The sequence below is a fragment of the Dreissena polymorpha genome, chromosome 4, assembly GCF_020536995.1.
Source record: "Dreissena polymorpha isolate Duluth1 chromosome 4, UMN_Dpol_1.0, whole genome shotgun sequence".
Taxonomy (NCBI): domain Eukaryota; kingdom Metazoa; phylum Mollusca; class Bivalvia; order Myida; family Dreissenidae; genus Dreissena; species Dreissena polymorpha.
In genome coordinates this window covers 91,242,108-91,262,300 of record NC_068358.1, presented here as the reverse complement: position 1 = coordinate 91,262,300, position 20,193 = coordinate 91,242,108, and the positions used below count along the sequence as shown (strand labels likewise).

Sequence of the window (20,193 nt, the reverse complement as noted above, 5' to 3'; positions counted from 1 at the left end):
TGTGTGAACTGAACAGGCTTATCTGGGACGACATTCTTCGCACAAACATTATAACCCCTTTTCACAGAGCATGGTCCATATATTATTTACAAAATATATGGAACTTAAATGGTTTCTTTTTTCACCAGAATGCATGTTAGTCGCAATTACAGTGTTATGTATACTGACAGGTTGAGTGCAATGTACATAAAGGACGTTCACCTTAGTACCATGCTTTTCTCTGGACACAGTACAGGTATATACATTTATGCAACAGTACAACTTATCTTACTTGAACAGTTTTAAACCAGGGCCCGTATTCACCAACAATTCTTTAGCAATTCTTAGACTTGAAAATAAAGAAAATTCTTAAGAATAAAGAATTTTCTTTAAAATTCTAAGAATGCTTCGGGGCATTCTTAGAATAATTCTTTAAGCTTCCAAGATGGCCGTTCGCGTTATGCGTTACGCCAATATCTTGTTTGAAAACGTCGAAAATGTCCCGCGTAGAAGATTGTTTGACAGAGAAAATCCTCTAGACGGTTTGTCGGAAATGGAGGTTTATAGGAGATACCGATTTATTCCGGCAACTATACTGACCTTATTAAATTTGGTCGCCGATTCTCTGGACTTTGGAACGCTGAGGAATTCTCTCCTGCCGATCCAGCAGCTGTGCATATTTCTTCGTGCCATGGCGACTGGATCCTTCCAACTCGTCGTAGGAGACACTGTTCGAGTCAGTCAGCCATCCGTATCAAGATGCTGCCGACGAGTTGGACGAGCAATAGCTCGACTAGCTCGCCGTTACGTACGGTTTCCTGACAGGGAAGAGTGCAAAACTCTAAAATCCAGATTTCAGTCCATTGCTGGTGAGTGCCAGATTTGTGTTTGTCTAAATGACCTTGACTGAGAACATTTATCCAAGGAAAATCATTCACATGCACTTCATTTTTGTGGGGGCATTGTCGTCGTTATTGCAAAAACAACATACGCAGTTAGGACCAACAATTTTTTGATGTGATTTTTTTTAATCAAATGATTTATACACTATTTTTATTCAGTAATTTTTATCACTGTATCCATTTCATGTTTTGTATGATACATTCTGCATTAGGCCAAATGCAAGTTCACAGAAAGGTGTAGCATACGTTAATTGAAGGGCGATGTCAACGGAGTTTAGTCCAAAGTGGATACTTCTCTCATGTCGTTTATTCACAGTTATTGTAATATTATATATCTTCATTCTTAACTGAAAATGACATTTTGATAATTACGACATTGTGGTTATTAATCTGCCGTTAAGCGTTATCGATCAAAATGAGAATATAAGTATTTATTATGTGTGTTTCTCTAAGAGTTTTATGTATAGCTTGGTACATTATGCAATTATGCCTAGGGCAAGTTCACAGGGGATAGAGGCCTAGCATATATAAACATAAGGGTGATGTCACCCGAGTTTAGTCCAAATTGAATCTTTGTTTCATTACGTTCCTAATTCGCAGTTATTGTAATATTATATCTTCACTCTTTACTGTAAATGTCATTTTGATATCACTCCATGGAATATAACAGTGTTATGATTAAATAATTATACATTTATGTACCCTTCTTTTAATCTCAATTCACTCTTGGTTTTAGCATGGTATCCTCCACACCTGCATATGTATCTGTCTTTGTAAAGTCCCCCCTCAAAGGATGTGTGGGATTTTAACAACGCTGTTAGTCTTCCCATCAGTCTGTAGGTCCTCAATACCTATTTTATTTCCGCTCCATGTCTATAAGACCATTTTTTGCAGATTTTATTACAAATGGTACTCCAATGTTACGGGAATTAAGATGTTGTGCTGAAGAAATGATTCAGTTATGCCAGCTGAATTTCATTTACCTGTCCTAAATAAATGAACATAATTGTTAAATAATAATCTTATTGATTATTCAGGATTTCCAAATGTAATCGGACTGATTGATGGAACTCATGTTCGCATTCAAAGGCCAAAGAACCACGAAGCCGATTTCATAAATAGAAAAGGCTACCATTCTTTGAACGTGCAAGTATGTTATCTTGTTTGCTTTTGCCACAACAAAGTTTTTCAGTACTCATAATTATGTGTTTTTTATCACTGATGTATGACAATAACTAATATTAAATATTCTATTTTCAATAGCACTAACATTATTCACTATGATATCAGTATAATTAAAAATTAATAGTATAATAAATTATGTATTATTATTTTATATTTAGACCACCGCAAAAAAGTGAGGAGCTTAACAGCTAAATGGCCAGGAAGCACACATGATGCGAGAATATGGAGAGAGTGCCATCTACGGAACCAGTTCGAACAAGGTAGCTATATATCAGATACACATGTCTATGGTTATGAGTCATAACTTATGACTAAGCAAATTACATACAACTTGTGTCATAAAGGGTTAAATACATTTAAAACAATACAATAGGATTTAATTAACATGATATGTTTTATGAATAATTAAAATACTTTAGTCTGCCCGCCCGCCGACATTCAGCAATCTGATAACTACTTTTTTCCTTCCTGGTTAAAACGGATAAACCCTTGTGTCATTTACCTTTGACCTCAAAATTGCTAAGCGTTTACACGTTGACTAATTTTATTAACAAAAGAATGTTTTATTTCTAAACAGGAGCTCATAATGGCTTCATTCTTGGAGACTCGGGGAACCCATGTACACCCTACCTGATGACTCCTTTCCGAACCCCCGAATCACAGAATCAAGAGCAGTTTAATCTGGCTCTGTGCAAAACAAGAGTGCTTGTGGAGCAGACCTTTGGTATTATAAAAAGAAGATTCGCAATACTCAATTACGGGATAAGGACTGACTTGGCGACAGCAGTGACCTATATCACTGCGTGTGTAGTTATGCACAATTTTGGAATTGAACATGGGGATATCCTTGAAGAGGATTATTTGGATGATGTTTTTGAAGAACAAGTTTATCATGAAAATGTTGAAATAAATGCAAACCATGTTGGTAACATTGTAAGGCAACAACTAGTTCAGAGATTTTTCAATTAAATAAAATAATGTACTGAGTTAAACTTCTCTAAAAAGTGTGATGAGTTAAACTTCTCTAAAAAGTGTGATGAGTTAAACTTCTCTAAAAAGTGTGATGAGTTAAACTTCTCTAAAAAGTGTGATGAGTTAAACATCTCTAAAAAGTGTGATGAGTTAAACTTCTCTAAAAAGTGTGATGAGTTAAACTTCTCTAAAAAGTGTGATGCGTTTAACTTTTAATAGTCTTTAACTGTACTGTACTATGTGTGAATTAGTCTCATAACTTTTAAGATTGTACAAAGCTGTTTCCACTGATTTCCAGATTTTAGTGGAGACTTTGTTATTTGAAAGAGAGGTAACTCTGTAGTTCATCTTACAGTTTCTGTAATTTTAATTCAGGGGTAAGCTCCCTTTCATTTCACTGCACTTCTTATCTTGATGTAATGTTCTAGTAAACTATTTATCAACATTTTATGTTTAACACAAACACTTTCTCATTCAACATGATGTTATAATTTTGGTTATAAGACAAGATGAATAACTTTTAACTTTAAAAATAACATGTTTGTCTTTACTATGGAGCGGTTTTCATGTCAAAATTGTAATGCACATTATTACAAACTTGTTATGCTTGTTTATAATATTTTATGAACAATGTTATTCCAACACTGTTGAAATGTGTGTAAATGTACTTTTCATTCGGTAATTTTCATTTAAGCTTTTCAATGGTTGTGCTATGAATTTGTCTGTTTGCTTTTAACATTTTAATTTCTTCTTCAATTTTTTGTGCCGTTAATCTAGCAACTTTCAGTTGTGCCAGTATCAATTGATTCTTCAATCTTAGATTTACTTGTTGCAGATGGATGTTCTTCTTTTCTGCTATTAGGTTGTCCTCAGCCAATTTGTTGAAACTTGCCCTAGCTGAAACAAATAACAACATTGTATTAAAATTTACAAGGTTTTTTGTTATCAATGCAAAAAATACCATAAATCATGGAATAAAAAAAAAGTTAATATGCTAAATCGATTTAACCTTCTTAATTATGTCCATTTCATGCATATCGCATAAAACGTATAGTGAAAACCATTTGAAGAAATGACACATCAATTAATTGCTTTATAGGTTGCCGTGGTGTAATGGATATGGTGTCCGCCTAGCGACCGGGAGGTCACGGGTTAGATCCCAACTGTGGGAGCTTTCTTTAGATCTCCCCCATAGACACCAAGTACTGGTTCTAGTCCCAGGAAACAGACTCGAGAGTGTTTATATAAGCCTTAGGCTTTCGATGTAATCGAGCTAAAATAAATAGGTTTAAATTAAAATTAAGTAATTGCTTGTTCACATTTGTCATATTGACATAATAACATTTACATATTTCATTACCTGCATCAAAAGCAGTGCTTCTTGAACATTGACTTACACAAGTTTAGTTATTGTTGTTAATCTAGTTTATATGTATGTTGTGTTCCATGCTTCAGTTCCATGTCTCATTTATAAATATTTGTCATTTTTGTGTGTGTTCCATGATTCAGTTCCATGAATAATATACAGGTTAATTATCTATATGTTGCTAGCATTGAAAGATTTGCAAAAATGGAATATTATAATACATATAAATGTACATGTGAATAATAAATAATTGTTTACCTCTTTTACTCTGGTTTTTGTTGGCCATTTTCATTGATTTGGTATTGGTCTCTGTAAAACAATTATTCAATCATAGGAATCCTGAAAGTGCATTGAAATGGACTTATAGATTTGGCAAAAATTAAACCTCACTTTCATACCTGCACATTGGTGTGGAATTGACCTAACTAGCTTGTGACCCCACACAATTACATGGATAACATAAATGATGTTGCATTCAATTGGAAAGTTATATTTCAATGTTTCATTTTTTTATTTTTGGAAAAAACACAGTGATATTAAATGCTTCATATGATAGGGATGAATTGAATATGTATGCATTTGGTGAAATAATGTTCTTATAATACTCACTGGTCCCTGATGAGCATGGCCCAGCTTCATCTTCCACTGCACGTTGGAATACACTTGACGTCTTCTGAGCTCCTAGTCCTTCAAATATAAAACAATTTTTGTTTTTAATGAAAATAATGAAAATAAAAGTAATGCACCCCTTCATGTATTATTAACAAAGTTTATCATAAAACTAAGTTAACTCAAAGGCTAAAATTCTTGGTGTCATTTGTTTAATTTAAAATGGACTTTTTCAACCAATTTACCTATTTGTCATGAATTTACTTACGCAACGTTCATACTTCAATAAGTTTTTCATATTTATTTTTCATTCACCAAAAATTTAACATAAAAATTAGGCCCCTGTCACTTACCTCTTTCATCTATCTTGAACGTCATGCAAGTGCTACCATCTGTGTAATAAACGAAGCAAAATGATCTAGTATTTAACAACAATATTTAAAAAATGTATATATTATCATATAAAAGATATTTTGCTCAACTACACATAGCTTTGGCATCCCATTTTAACAATATTACAAAGTGAGTAATGAATTGATAGAAATTTATTAACATGCTATGTTTAATACAAAAGCTCTCTCCATTCACCATCATGTAATTAACCAAGATGAAGAGCATAATCTACATTAATTGTTTACCTATTAGCATCTTGCCCAGTTCAATTATGTTGATTGAAGCACCCTCTGGAGCTAAGAAAATAAAGCCATACATATAATTTTAAAACATTTAACAGTTTATAATTAACAATCACACATCACTTTTTACATGGACTGAAAACAATACCAACAAACAGACTAAGGTGAGTTATGATGAATCTTTAATAACATACTTTTCTAATGCACTTAAAAATGATATGTATTTTATTCTGGTCATAAATTAATAGTATCTTTGTTAAACATTACCTTCATTGAAGAATGAATACCAAAGCATAATGCCAAAAAAAAGAAATTATAATAATAAAAATTGACAAATGGTATTATATTCTATATAAACTGTACAAACCATCAGTGTCAATTGCATTGGGGACCCCTGCCACAGAGGCGGAATCCCCAAAATGCTGAAGGAGAATCCCCTCCGGAATGGTGAACTCTTTCACCCGGGGCCCTCCTCCAGTGCCTGGCCTCCTCATCTCATCATTTTTTGTCTTTGCTATAGTTATATTGAGAAGAAACTGTGTAATTTAAGAGTCCAAAATAAACATAAGGAGCTAAAAGGAGCAAAAGTTACACCAATGTTTGATTTAATGCTATTTTTAGCATTTTTCATGTATCTTGATTTGCACAGGATGTACATTAAGTATGCTGGACCGGTGATAATAGCAATGTACCAGATAGTTATTAATATAACAATGTTGAAAATTTCATAAAATTCCTCAATATATATAATATAATTATTGATTTTTCAACAACATTATTACATGTACATAATAGGCTTAAAATATAATCATGAACCTACATGTATAACAAAAAATCAATTACAAATTTCAGCTAATTTTTACACAGTAACTATGATGTTTCACTTTTCATGTGAAATACAATAAATGTGGAACATTTTATCTTCATTACATAAGAAGCAGCAAGAAAAATAAGACAGGAGTACATTTCTTAAATTTCACTTACTTTTGTCTTTCATGTTATAATATTTTTTCTTCACCTCTGAACCTGCGCGCTTATAGGTGGAAAATTGGCTGAAATAAATGGAATGCAATTAGGTACAGTTTTTAAAATCAGAAATTGAGTCTAAGATATGCATAAAAACAAAGAAATGATTTGTTTATTCCTCAAAACATTTTTCCACATTGCAATCTACATTTCATGTGTGTTTGACACAAACAATTTTGTTGATCAATTATTAACAAATGAATTAGTAGAAATACATCACTAATGAAAAATGACACAATATGGGTTTAGTTGAATATTTTGGAATATTTGAAACCGGGTAGCACAATAATTTTACCATAGTGAAGCATTATAACTTTATATTATGGTATATATTTTGTGCTCAAATCATCTACTGCTTTTTATATTTATGTCACATAATATTTAACATTCTGTTCGTTTTTAAACATTGCACATATTAACAATTTTATTATAATCAATAATTAAAAAACAAAATAATGAATTAACTGTAGAAATATACCTTCTGCTAGAATTTCCAAAATTTGGAAAATTGATAACACCAAAAGTACAAACCAGTTTAGAACATTTGCCACGGCTTCCCAGCCTCTCCTTCGAACCTCTCCAATTTTGAGTGTGCCACAACCGGTCATTGGGCCGAACAGAACATCATAGTTTTTAATTATTTCCTGGGCTATACAGTTTCCTCCTGTTCGGACCAACGATTTCTCTAGTAGCAACGTTAGCGTTGTTGTCCGCCATCTTGTATGTTGTGACAGAAGACCATTGTGTCACACCGGTCTTACTGACAATAACGTAGTGACGTCAGCATCTATGTATAGAATGACCATTGTGTCACACCGGTCTTACTGACGTAGTGACGTCACCATCTATGCATAGAATGTAGAATGACAGAAGACACGTAAACGGTTCCGAGTTTTATATGCGTTAACGAAAATGCCGGGTACCAAGGTCGCTTACATCAATAACAAATAATTCTTAGTAAAGAACGCTAAAAATAGCGTTGGTGAATACCGATAAAGAATCGACCTAAGAACGTTCTTAGAAAAGTAAAGAATGAAGAATTTTCTTTATTCTTTATTCTCAAGTAAAGAATTGTTGGTGAATACGGGCCCAGAACTCAACATAACTTCAACAATCGTGTTCACCTATCAATAAAAAAGAAATGCATTGTGGCCTATTCATATATTTCGTTATCTGATATATATTTTTCTATGAACATTATCACAAAGCTTGTTTCGGAAAGGATTAGACCAATCAAAAGGCATTTATTTGAACTATATAACCGATGTGTTTGTTTCTCAGAACCGTATTACCTTTCAAGTATCATGGTCGATTTTATGTACAGTGGTGTCCTTTGCAATATAGAATCATTACATTTATCTTTTTGATGGTTTATTGATTTATACACATCAAGTATTGTTTGTTGTATCTTAAGCGCTATACTGACACAATTAAATTCGTGTTTAGTTGTTATATTACATGAGACTGGCATGCAATGTGCAACCGATATGCCGTCTTCAAGTTTCAAGTTTCAATGTTTATTGCTATATGGCCTCCGGCCCTTGCAAGTACAAATAACATCGAATAACCACAACATTTAAAAAAACACCGACAAAGTATAAGCACACATACATATGTAATGGTACAGCTATTTATAATTAACTGCTATTCAGTAACGCATTTATTCTTTCAAAGGCATAATACAAGAACATAGAAGTACCCCTGATCACCTTTTCTTCCCGGGAGCTCATGATTATATTAAATTTATTTATAGTAGCGGGTGTATACTACTTAATTGGTATATACCTTTCTCGGAGGTCTAAGTATGTCGTGCATATTAATAGAAAATGAAATTCATTTTCAGTACAGTTTTGCAAAAAGGACAGAACCTTTGGTTTCTGTCGATATTCAAATAGCGGCCCTTTTCAATCATGAGCTTATGGGAAGAAATTCGAAAGCATACATATGCATTTCGAAATTAACGAATTGTTAAATTTTTAAAATATACCTCAAAATCAAAGTTACTTTTAAATCCATTGTATGTTTTAAGTTTGGGGGAACTATTACACTTTTCTATCCACTGCTGTACAAAAATATCTTTCAATCGTTGAGAATAATAATACAAGAACAATGGTTTATTAACAACCGATTGTTGTTCCCACACATATCCAAAACCTATAGATTGCAAGTGATTGCGTAATGAGGTGACCCAGTTTGTATGTCCTATGCCATCAAAGCATTTCAACATTTCATAGCACTTTTTAATATGACGGGAGTGAGGTGTATCCAGTATTCGTAACCAATATTTTATAACTCTCATAGATGAATAAACATGTACTGAATATCTGCCACAATCACCTAAAATAGCATTATGAACAGAGTACATTTGTGCTGACATAAATCTTTTACATGCATATGTGTGAACTCTTTCTTTAACTTCAAAATATTTGAGCCCCCATATTTCCGATCCATATAATAAAATAGGCATCGCTTTAGCATCAACAATCTTAAAGTAACAATCATATGGCATAGGCATATAGTCGTATAGGGACGAAAGCATAGATACAATGACGCGTTTTGCTTTACAAGACATGTTTTTGCCATTTTAAGCATAGACAGGCTAGACGAAAAATGAACACCTACATAATTAAATCCTTGCACACATTCCAATAATGTATTATTGTAATACCATTTTTCATTCAAAGCAAGTCGGCCACCATTTTTAAATACAACAATTTTTGTTTTATCAACATTTACATATAATTTTGAGACAACACAAAATTCATATAGATAATTTAGCTGCTGTTGTAGACCTGAAACAGTATCCGAAGCAAGTGCTATATCGTCAGCAAATAATAACATAAATATTTCTTCAAAATCTATTGTAAGTTGTATACCTCTTATATTTTTGCTTTTTAAATCTTCATATAAATCATTGATATACATACACAACAGGATAGGGCTTAAATTACAGCTTTGCCGCAGTCCCATATTGCATTCAATAACATCACTTAATGTATTATTTGACCTAACTTGTGTTTTAACGTTCTTGTAAAGAGCTTTTAAAGCCAGAAATAGATTGCCTCCAACATTATTTTGAATTAAAGTTAAGAGTAGCCGTCTCATATTAACGTAATCAAATGCTTTTTTACAATCTACAAAAGCGACATATATTTTTCGTTTTTTACGACATAAATATATACTTATTATTGAATAGAAAACAAACGCATTGTCAATAGTCTTTTGTTCAATATGTATATATAAATATTGCTTAAAACATCTATAAGTGATATCCCCCTATAGTTATCTGGATTATTTGTAGGTCCTTTTTTATGTACGGGTATTAAAATTGAACAAGCCCAACTTTCTGGGATGGCGCACCTCCACACCTGCATATGTATCCGTCTTTGTAAAGTCCCCCCTCAAAGGATGTGTGGGATTTTAACAACGCTGTTAGTCTTCCCATCAGTCTGTAGGTCCTCAATACCTATTTTATTTCCGCTCCATGTCTATAAGACCATTTTTTGCAGATTTTATTACAAATGGTACTCCAATGTTACGGGCATTAAGATGTTGTGCTGAAGAAATGATTCAGTTATGCCAGCTGAATTTCATTTACCTGTCCTAAATAAATGAACATAATTGTTAAATAATAATCTTATTGATTATTCAGGATTTCCAAATGTAATCGGACTGATTGATGGAACTCATGTTCGCATTCAAAGGCCAAAGAACCACGAAGCCGATTTCATAAATAGAAAAGGCTACCATTCTTTGAACGTGCAAGTATGTTATCTTGTTTGCTTTTGCCACAACAAAGTTTTTCAGTACTCATAATTATGTGTTTTTTTATCACTGATGTATGACAATAACTAATATTAAATATTCTATTTTCAATAGCACTAACATTATTCACTATGATATCAGTATAATTAAAAATTAATAGTATAATAAATTATGTATTATTATTTTATATTTAGACCACCGCAAAAAAGTGAGGAGCTTAACAGCTAAATGGCCAGGAAGCACACATGATGCGAGAATATGGAGAGAGTGCCATCTACGGAACCAGTTCGAACAAGGTAGCTATATATCAGATACACATGTCTATGGTTATGAGTCATAACTTATGACTAAGCAAATTACATACAACTTGTGTCATAAAGGGTTAAATACATTTAAAACAATACAATAGGATTTAATTAACATGATATGTTTTATGAATAATTAAAATACTTTAGTCTGCCCGCCCGCCGACATTCAGCAATCTGATAACTACTTTTTTCCTTCCTGGTTAAAACGGATAAACCCTTGTGTCATTTACCTTTGACCTCAAAATTGCTAAGCGTTTACACGTTGACTAATTTTATTAACAAAAGAATGTTTTATTTCTAAACAGGAGCTCATAATGGCTTCATTCTTGGAGACTCGGGGAACCCATGTACACCCTACCTGATGACTCCTTTCCGAACCCCCGAATCACAGAATCAAGAGCAGTTTAATCTGGCTCTGTGCAAAACAAGAGTGCTTGTGGAGCAGACCTTTGGTATTATAAAAAGAAGATTCGCAATACTCAATTACGGGATAAGGACTGACTTGGCGACAGCAGTGACCTATATCACTGCGTGTGTAGTTATGCACAATTTTGGAATTGAACATGGGGATATCCTTGAAGAGGATTATTTGGATGATGTTTTTGAAGAACAAGTTTATCATGAAAATGTTGAAATAAATGCAAACCATGTTGGTAACATTGTAAGGCAACAACTAGTTCAGAGATTTTTCAATTAAATAAAATAATGTACTGAGTTAAACTTCTCTAAAAAGTGTGATGAGTTAAACTTCTCTAAAAAGTGTGATGAGTTAAACTTCTCTAAAAAGTGTGATGAGTTAAACTTCTCTAAAAAGTGTGATGAGTTAAACATCTCTAAAAAGTGTGATGAGTTAAACTTCTCTAAAAAGTGTGATGAGTTAAACTTCTCTAAAAAGTGTGATGCGTTTAACTTTTAATAGTCTTTAACTGTACTGTACTATGTGTGAATTAGTCTCATAACTTTTAAGATTGTACAAAGCTGTTTCCACTGATTTCCAGATTTTAGTGGAGACTTTGTTATTTGAAAGAGAGGTAACTCTGTAGTTCATCTTACAGTTTCTGTAATTTTAATTCAGGGGTAAGCTCCCTTTCATTTCACTGCACTTCTTATCTTGATGTAATGTTCTAGTAAACTATTTATCAACATTTTATGTTTAACACAAACACTTTCTCATTCAACATGATGTTATAATTTTGGTTATAAGACAAGATGAATAACTTTTAACTTTAAAAATAACATGTTTGTCTTTACTATGGAGCGGTTTTCATGTCAAAATTGTAATGCACATTATTACAAACTTGTTATGCTTGTTTATAATATTTTATGAACAATGTTATTCCAACACTGTTGAAATGTGTGTAAATGTACTTTTCATTCGGTAATTTTCATTTAAGCTTTTCAATGGTTGTGCTATGAATTTGTCTGTTTGCTTTTAACATTTTAATTTCTTCTTCAATTTTTTGTGCCGTTAATCTAGCAACTTTCAGTTGTGCCAGTATCAATTGATTCTTCAATCTTAGATTTACTTGTTGCAGATGGATGTTCTTCTTTTCTGCTATTAGGTTGTCCTCAGCCAATTTGTTGAAACTTGCCCTAGCTGAAACAAATAACAACATTGTATTAAAATTTACAAGGTTTTTTGTTATCAATGCAAAAAATACCATAAATCATGGAATAAAAAAAAGTTAATATGCTAAATCGATTTAACCTTCTTAATTATGTCCATTTCATGCATATCGCATAAAACGTATAGTGAAAACCATTTGAAGAAATGACACATCAATTAATTGCTTTATAGGTTGCCGTGGTGTAATGGATATGGTGTCCGCCTAGCGACCGGGAGGTCACGGGTTAGATCCCAACTGTGGGAGCTTTCTTTAGATCTCCCCCATAGACACCAAGTACTGGTTCTAGTCCCAGGAAACAGACTCGAGAGTGTTTATATAAGCCTTAGGCTTTCGATGTAATCGAGCTAAAATAAATAGGTTTAAATTAAAATTAAGTAATTGCTTGTTCACATTTGTCATATTGACATAATAACATTTACATATTTCATTACCTGCATCAAAAGCAGTGCTTCTTGAACATTGACTTACACAAGTTTAGTTATTGTTGTTAATCTAGTTTATATGTATGTTGTGTTCCATGCTTCAGTTCCATGTCTCATTTATACATATTTGTCATTTTTGTGTGTGTTCCATGATTCAGTTCCATGAATAATATACAGGTTAATTATCTATATGTTGCTAGCATTGAAAGATTTGCAAAAATGGAATATTATAATACATATAAATGTACATGTGAATAATAAATAATTGTTTACCTCTTTTACTCTGGTTTTTGTTGGCCATTTTCATTGATTTGGTATTGGTCTCTGTAAAACAATTATTCAATCATAGGAATCCTGAAAGTGCATTGAAATGGACTTATAGATTTGGCAAAAATTAAACCTCACTTTCATACCTGCACATTGGTGTGGAATTGACCTAACTAGCTTGTGACCCCACACAATTACATGGATAACATAAATGATGTTGCATTCAATTGGAAAGTTATATTTCAATGTTTCATTTTTTTATTTTTGGAAAAAACACAGTGATATTAAATGCTTCATATGATAGGGATGAATTGAATATGTATGCATTTGGTGAAATAATGTTCTTATAATACTCACTGGTCCCTGATGAGCATGGCCCAGCTTCATCTTCCACTGCACGTTGGAATACACTTGACGTCTTCTGAGCTCCTAGTCCTTCAAATATAAAACAATTTTTGTTTTTAATGAAAATAATGAAAATAAAAGTAATGCACCCCTTCATGTATTATTAACAAAGTTTATCATAAAACTAAGTTAACTCAAAGGCTAAAATTCTTGGTGTCATTTGTTTAATTTAAAATGGACTTTTTCAACCAATTTACCTATTTGTCATGAATTTACTTACGCAACGTTCATACTTCAATAAGTTTTTCATATTTATTTTTCATTCACCAAAAATTTAACATAAAAATTAGGCCCCTGTCACTTACCTCTTTCATCTATCTTGAACGTCATGCAAGTGCTACCATCTGTGTAATAAACGAAGCAAAATGATCTAGTATTTAACAACAATATTTAAAAAATGTATATATTATCATATAAAAGATATTTTGCTCAACTACACATAGCTTTGGCATCCCATTTTAACAATATTACAAAGTGAGTAATGAATTGATAGAAATTTATTAACATGCTATGTTTAATACAAAAGCTCTCTCCATTCACCATCATGTAATTAACCAAGATGAAGAGCATAATCTACATTAATTGTTTACCTATTAGCATCTTGCCCAGTTCAATTATGTTGATTGAAGCACCCTCTGGAGCTAAGAAAATAAAGCCATACATATAATTTTAAAACATTTAACAGTTTATAATTAACAATCACACATCACTTTTTACATGGACTGAAAACAATACCAACAAACAGACTAAGGTGAGTTATGATGAATCTTTAATAACATACTTTTCTAATGCACTTAAAAATGATATGTATTTTATTCTGGTCATAAATTAATAGTATCTTTGTTAAACATTACCTTCATTGAAGAATGAATACCAAAGCATAATGCCAAAAAAAAGAAATTATAATAATAAAAATTGACAAATGGTATTATATTCTATATAAACTGTACAAACCATCAGTGTCAATTGCATTGGGGACCCCTGCCACAGAGGCGGAATCCCCAAAATGCTGAAGGAGAATCCCCTCCGGAATGGTGAACTCTTTCACCCGGGGCCCTCCTCCAGTGCCTGGCCTCCTCATCTCATCATTTTTTGTCTTTGCTATAGTTATATTGAGAAGAAACTGTGTAATTTAAGAGTCCAAAATAAACATAAGGAGCTAAAAGGAGCAAAAGTTACACCAATGTTTGATTTAATGCTATTTTTAGCATTTTTCATGTATCTTGATTTGCACAGGATGTACATTAAGTATGCTGGACCGGTGATAATAGCAATGTACCAGATAGTTATTAATATAACAATGTTGAAAATTTCATAAAATTCCTCAATATATATAATATAATTATTGATTTTTCAACAACATTATTACATGTACATAATAGGCTTAAAATATAATCATGAACCTACATGTATAACAAAAAATCAATTACAAATTTCAGCTAATTTTTACACAGTAACTATGATGTTTCACTTTTCATGTGAAATACAATAAATGTGGAACATTTTATCTTCATTACATAAGAAGCAGCAAGAAAAATAAGACAGGAGTACATTTCTTAAATTTCACTTACTTTTGTCTTTCATGTTATAATATTTTTTCTTCACCTCTGAACCTGCGCGCTTATAGGTGGAAAATTGGCTGAAATAAATGGAATGCAATTAGGTACAGTTTTTAAAATCAGAAATTGAGTCTAAGATATGCATAAAAACAAAGAAATGATTTGTTTATTCCTCAAAACATTTTTCCACATTGCAATCTACATTTCATGTGTGTTTGACACAAACAATTTTGTTGATCAATTATTAACAAATGAATTAGTAGAAATACATCACTAATGAAAAATGACACAATATGGGTTTAGTTGAATATTTTGGAATATTTGAAACCGGGTAGCACAATAATTTTACCATAGTGAAGCATTATAACTTTATATTATGGTATATATTTTGTGCTCAAATCATCTACTGCTTTTTATATTTATGTCACATAATATTTAACATTCTGTTCGTTTTTAAACATTGCACATATTAACAATTTTATTATAATCAATAATTAAAAAACAAAATAATGAATTAACTGTAGAAATATACCTTCTGCTAGAATTTCCAAAATTTGGAAAATTGATAACACCAAAAGTACAAATCAGTTTAGAACATTTGCCACGGCTTCCCAGCCTCTCCTTCGAACCTCTCCAATTTTGAGTGTGCCACAACCGGTCATTGGGCCGAACAGAACATCATAGTTTTTAATTATTTCCTGGGCTATACAGTTTCCTCCTGTTCGGACCAACGATTTCTCTAGTAGCAACGTTAGCGTTGTTGTCCGCCATCTTGTATGTTGTGACAGAAGACCATTGTGTCACACCGGTCTTACTGACAATAACGTAGTGACGTCACCATCTATGTATAGAATGACCATTGTGTCACACCGGTCTTACTGACGTAGTGACGTCACCATTTATGCATAGAATGTAGAATGACAGAAGACACGTAAACGGTTCCGAGTTTTATATGCGTTAACGAAAATGCCGGGTACCAAGGTCGCTTACATCAATAACAAATAATTCTTAGTAAAGAACGCTAAAAATAGCGTTGGTGAATACCGATAAAGAATCGACCTAAGAACGTTCTTAGAAAAGTAAAGAATGAAGAATTTTCTTTATTCTTTATTCTCAAGTAAAGAATTGTTGGTGAATACGGGCCCAGAACTCAACATAACTTCAACAATCGTGTTCACCTATCAATAAAAAAGAAATGCATTGTGGCCTATTCATATATTTCGTTATCTGATATATATTTTTCTATGAACATTATTACAAAGCTTGTTTCGGAAAGGATTAGACCAATCAAAAGGCATTTATTTGAACTATATAACCGATGTGTTTGTTTCTCAGAACCGTATTACCTTTCAAGTATCATGGTCGATTTTATGTACAGTGGTGTCCTTTGCAATATAGAATCATTACATTTATCTTTTTGATGGTTTATTGATTTATACACATCAAGTATTGTTTGTTGTATCTTAAGCGCTATACTGACACAATTAAATTCGTGTTTAGTTGTTATATTACATGAGACTGGCATGCAATGTGCAACCGATATGCCGTCTTCAAGTTTCAAGTTTCAATGTTTATTGCTATATGGCCTCCGGCCCTTGCAAGTACAAATAACATCGAATAACCACAACATTTAAAAAAACACCGACAAAGTATAAGCACACATACATATGTAATGGTACAGCTATTTATAATTAACTGCTATTCAGTAACGCATTTCTTCTTTCAAAGGCATAATACAAGAACATAGAAGTACCCCTGATCACCTTTTCTTCCCGGGAGCTCATGATTATATTAAATTTATTTATAGTAGCGGGTGTATAATACTTAATTGGTATATACCTTTCTCGGAGGTCTAAGTATGTCGTGCATATTAATAGAAAATGAAATTCATTTTCAGTACAGTTTTGCAAAAAGGACAGAACCTTTGGTTTCTGTCGATATTCAAATAGCGGCCCTTTTCAATCATGAGCTTATGGGAAGAAATTCGAAAGCATACATATGCATTTCGAAATTAACGAATTGTTAAATTTTTAAAATATACCTCAAAATCAAAGTTACTTTTAAATCCATTGTATGTTTTAAGTTTGGGGGAACTATTACACTTTTCTATCCACTGCTGTACAAAAATATCTTTCAATCGTTGAGAATAATAATACAAGAACAATGGTTTATTAACAACCGATTGTTGTTCCCACACATATCCAAAACCTATAGATTGCAAGTGATTGCGTAATGAGGTGACCCAGTTTGTATGTCCTATGCCATCAAAGCATTTCAACATTTCATAGCACTTTTTAATATGACGGGAGTGAGGTGTATCCAGTATTCGTAACCAATATTTTATAACTCTCATAGATGAATAAACATGTACTTAATATCTGCCACAATCACCTAAAATAGCATTATGAACAGAGTACATTTGTGCTGACATAAATCTTTTACATGCATATGTGTGAACTCTTTCTTTAACTTCAAAATATTTGAGCCCCCATTTTTCCGATCCATATAATAAAATAGGCATCGCTTTAGCATCAACAATCTTAAAGTAACAATCATATGGCATAGGCATATAGTCGTATAGGGACGAAAGCATAGATACAATGACGCGTTTTGCTTTACAAGACATGTTTTTGCCATTTTAAGCATAGACAGGCTAGACGAAAAATGAACACGTACATAATTAAATCCTTGCACACATTCCAATAATGTATTATTGTAATACCATTTTTCATTCAAAGCAGGTCGGCCACCATTTTTAAATACAACAATTTTTGTTTTATCAACATTTACATATAATTTTGAGACAACACAAAATTCATATAGATAATTTAGCTGCTGTTGTAGACCTGAAACAGTATCCGAAGCAAGTGCTATATCGTCAGCAAATAATAACATAAATATTTCTTCAAAATCTATTGTAAGTTGTATACCTCTTATATTTTTGCTTTTTAAATCTTCATATAAATCATTGATATACATACACAACAGGATAGGGCTTAAATTACAGCTTTGCCGCAGTCCCATATTGCATTCAATAACATCACTTAATGTATTATTTGACCTAGCTTGTGTTTTAACGTTCTTGTAAAGAGCTTTTAAAGCCAGAAATAGATTGCCTCCAACATTATTTTGAATTAAAGTTAAGAGTAGCCGTCTCATATTAACGTAATCAAATGCTTTTTTACAATCTACAAAAGCGACATATATTTTTCGTTTTTTACGACATAAATATATACTTATTATTGAATAGAAAACAAACGCATTGTCAATAGTCTTTTGTTCAATATGTATATATAAATATTGCTTAAAACATCTATAAGTGATATCCCCCTATAGTTATCTGGATTATTTGTAGGTCCTTTTTTATGTAAGGGTATTAAAATTGAACAAGCCCAACTTTCTGGGATGGCGCCTTCTGTAAATAGCCTGTTAAATATGACTTTTAAATATGGGAGAATAATTCTATGCTTTGTATAATATGATTCGCTAATAATTCACCTGCACTTGATTTTACGGGATTCAATGATTTCACTGCTTGCAAAAGTTCTGCTTCTGTAAAAACAGAATTAAAAAGTTCATTTTGCGATTCATCAAAATCACCATTATTTGCATTATTATCGAAAATGTGTAACTCTTCATTTTCATAATTTTCTAAATCAAATAATGTTTTAAAATGTTCATACCATTTTTCACAGGATATCTTAGGCTCTATTGTTGAATTTTTTTGGAAGATTTTTTACATTTTCCCAAAACTGTTTCTGGTTTTTTACCGTGTTTGATAATGCGGTTACCACGTTTTCCTTAATGTGATAGTTCTGTTTAGCCGATAAATAGTCCGCAAGATTATTCACATTATTATCGACCCTAAATAACCGAAGAGTCTTATTAACTTGCGTTTTATAATATTTGCATTCTTTATCAAACCATGTTGATTTTCGCTTTTTAATGTATGTTTTTATTTTAGAATGTAGATGCCGACTGCAATCTATAAGGATATATTGAAACTTATTAATAATGATGTCAATAGGTTCATTAGTGTTAAAACACCAGGTAAACAAATCATTAGTTTCAATTGCTTTCGAAAGGTTAAGCTTATATAATTCTAGGTTCTGCCCACTAAAGTTTCCCTTAAAGCGTTCTTCCAGTTTGTTACTTTTTAAGGTTACCATTTCATTATGTTCAATTAACAATGTTTCTAATTTAAGAACAATTGGTAAATGGTCAGAAGAAATTTCCTCGTCAACATACATATCTTTGATTATATCAAATAATTCTGGATTACCAATAAAATAATCGATAACACTACAGCCATTCGAACTTACGTAGGTGAAATTACCCTTATCTTTATCAGATCCACATCTACCATTCACAATATATAATGCATACATTTTACACAAATTCAACAAGTTTCTATCACAGCTATTTACATGTATATCTAGTGACTTTCTCATCATTCATTTTCGATTTTAAGCCTGAAATGTTATATGACAATATTGATACTATTGAATGCGATGTAGGGTAGATTTTCGGACCTTGACCACAATCCTAGTCCACATGCTGTTCGGCACTGCCAACCGAAGGTGTAGAAGCATTTGCATCATCCATCGCTTTGTCTTGGCCAAGCCTACGATGTGCACGCGCGAAAGTTCTGTTTTCCGTTGATGTCTGACGTTGGTATAGTACACCATTCTTGTAGTATGCCTGTATACCACGCTGCGACAGGTCCCTGATTTTGTTACGTTGGGACATTGTCAGCTCATTTGACACACGAATACCAGAGTCCCTGAGACGGTTGCGTGCTTTAAATATTTCCCCCTTTAAATCATATTGTTTAAACTTTACAAGGACCATCCTGTTAGAATTTTGTTTAATCGGCCTACACGTTTTATATCTAACACTTGACTATCTTGGAGTGGGGAGTTCGGGACAGCGACATTGTACACATCTGATACAAATTTCTGTTTTGTTTTATCGGCTGCTTCATTTTCTTCATCAGTGAGACCAAATATCCTAAGACAATTTTTAATTTCAGCATATTCAATTTTCTCTAAGCGTTTACCAATTTCGTTCAGTTCGGCACTATCTTTATCAAACATATGCGCAACTTCTTCAAACTCAGATCTGATGTTATATTGTTCATTTTTAATTTCACCAACTTTATTTTA

The 20,193-nt window shown here is 32.4% G+C and overlaps 1 protein-coding gene and 2 long non-coding RNA genes across 6 annotated transcripts; all 3 read right to left on the bottom strand.

The window, feature by feature from the left end:
• Nucleotides 1–688: 688 nt before the first annotated feature.
• Nucleotides 689–13,809, bottom strand: LOC127879489 (uncharacterized). Of its 4 annotated transcripts, none has more exons than XM_052426343.1 (5): nt 13,775–13,809; nt 13,422–13,499; nt 13,071–13,121; nt 3,865–3,935; nt 689–797 (listed from the first exon to the last, which is right to left on the bottom strand). In XM_052426343.1, exons 1-5 carry the CDS (start codon nt 13,797–13,799, stop codon nt 717–719), a joined length of 306 nt encoding a protein of 101 aa, XP_052282303.1. In that variant the 5' UTR covers nt 13,800–13,809; the 3' UTR covers nt 689–716. The 4 variants fall into 4 exon arrangements, with proteins under 4 accessions (XP_052282303.1, XP_052282304.1, XP_052282301.1 ...); XM_052426344.1 differs by lacking the exon at nt 13,071–13,121 and adding an exon at nt 4,663–4,713; XM_052426341.1 differs by lacking the exons at nt 13,071–13,121; nt 13,422–13,499 and adding exons at nt 4,663–4,713; nt 5,014–5,091.
• On the bottom strand, nt 5,652–6,740 carry LOC127879491 (uncharacterized). The gene is made up of 3 exons (XR_008049122.1): nt 6,633–6,740; nt 6,016–6,162; nt 5,652–5,702 (listed from the first exon to the last, which is right to left on the bottom strand). It is a non-coding gene; the product is annotated as an uncharacterized LOC127879491 (long non-coding RNA).
• Nucleotides 13,810–14,059: 250 nt separating the features above from the next.
• LOC127879490 (uncharacterized) lies at nt 14,060–15,148 on the bottom strand. Its single transcript, XR_008049121.1, has 3 exons — nt 15,041–15,148; nt 14,424–14,570; nt 14,060–14,110 (listed from the first exon to the last, which is right to left on the bottom strand). It is a non-coding gene; the product is annotated as an uncharacterized LOC127879490 (long non-coding RNA).
• Between the last annotated feature and the right edge of the window lie 5,045 nt (nt 15,149–20,193).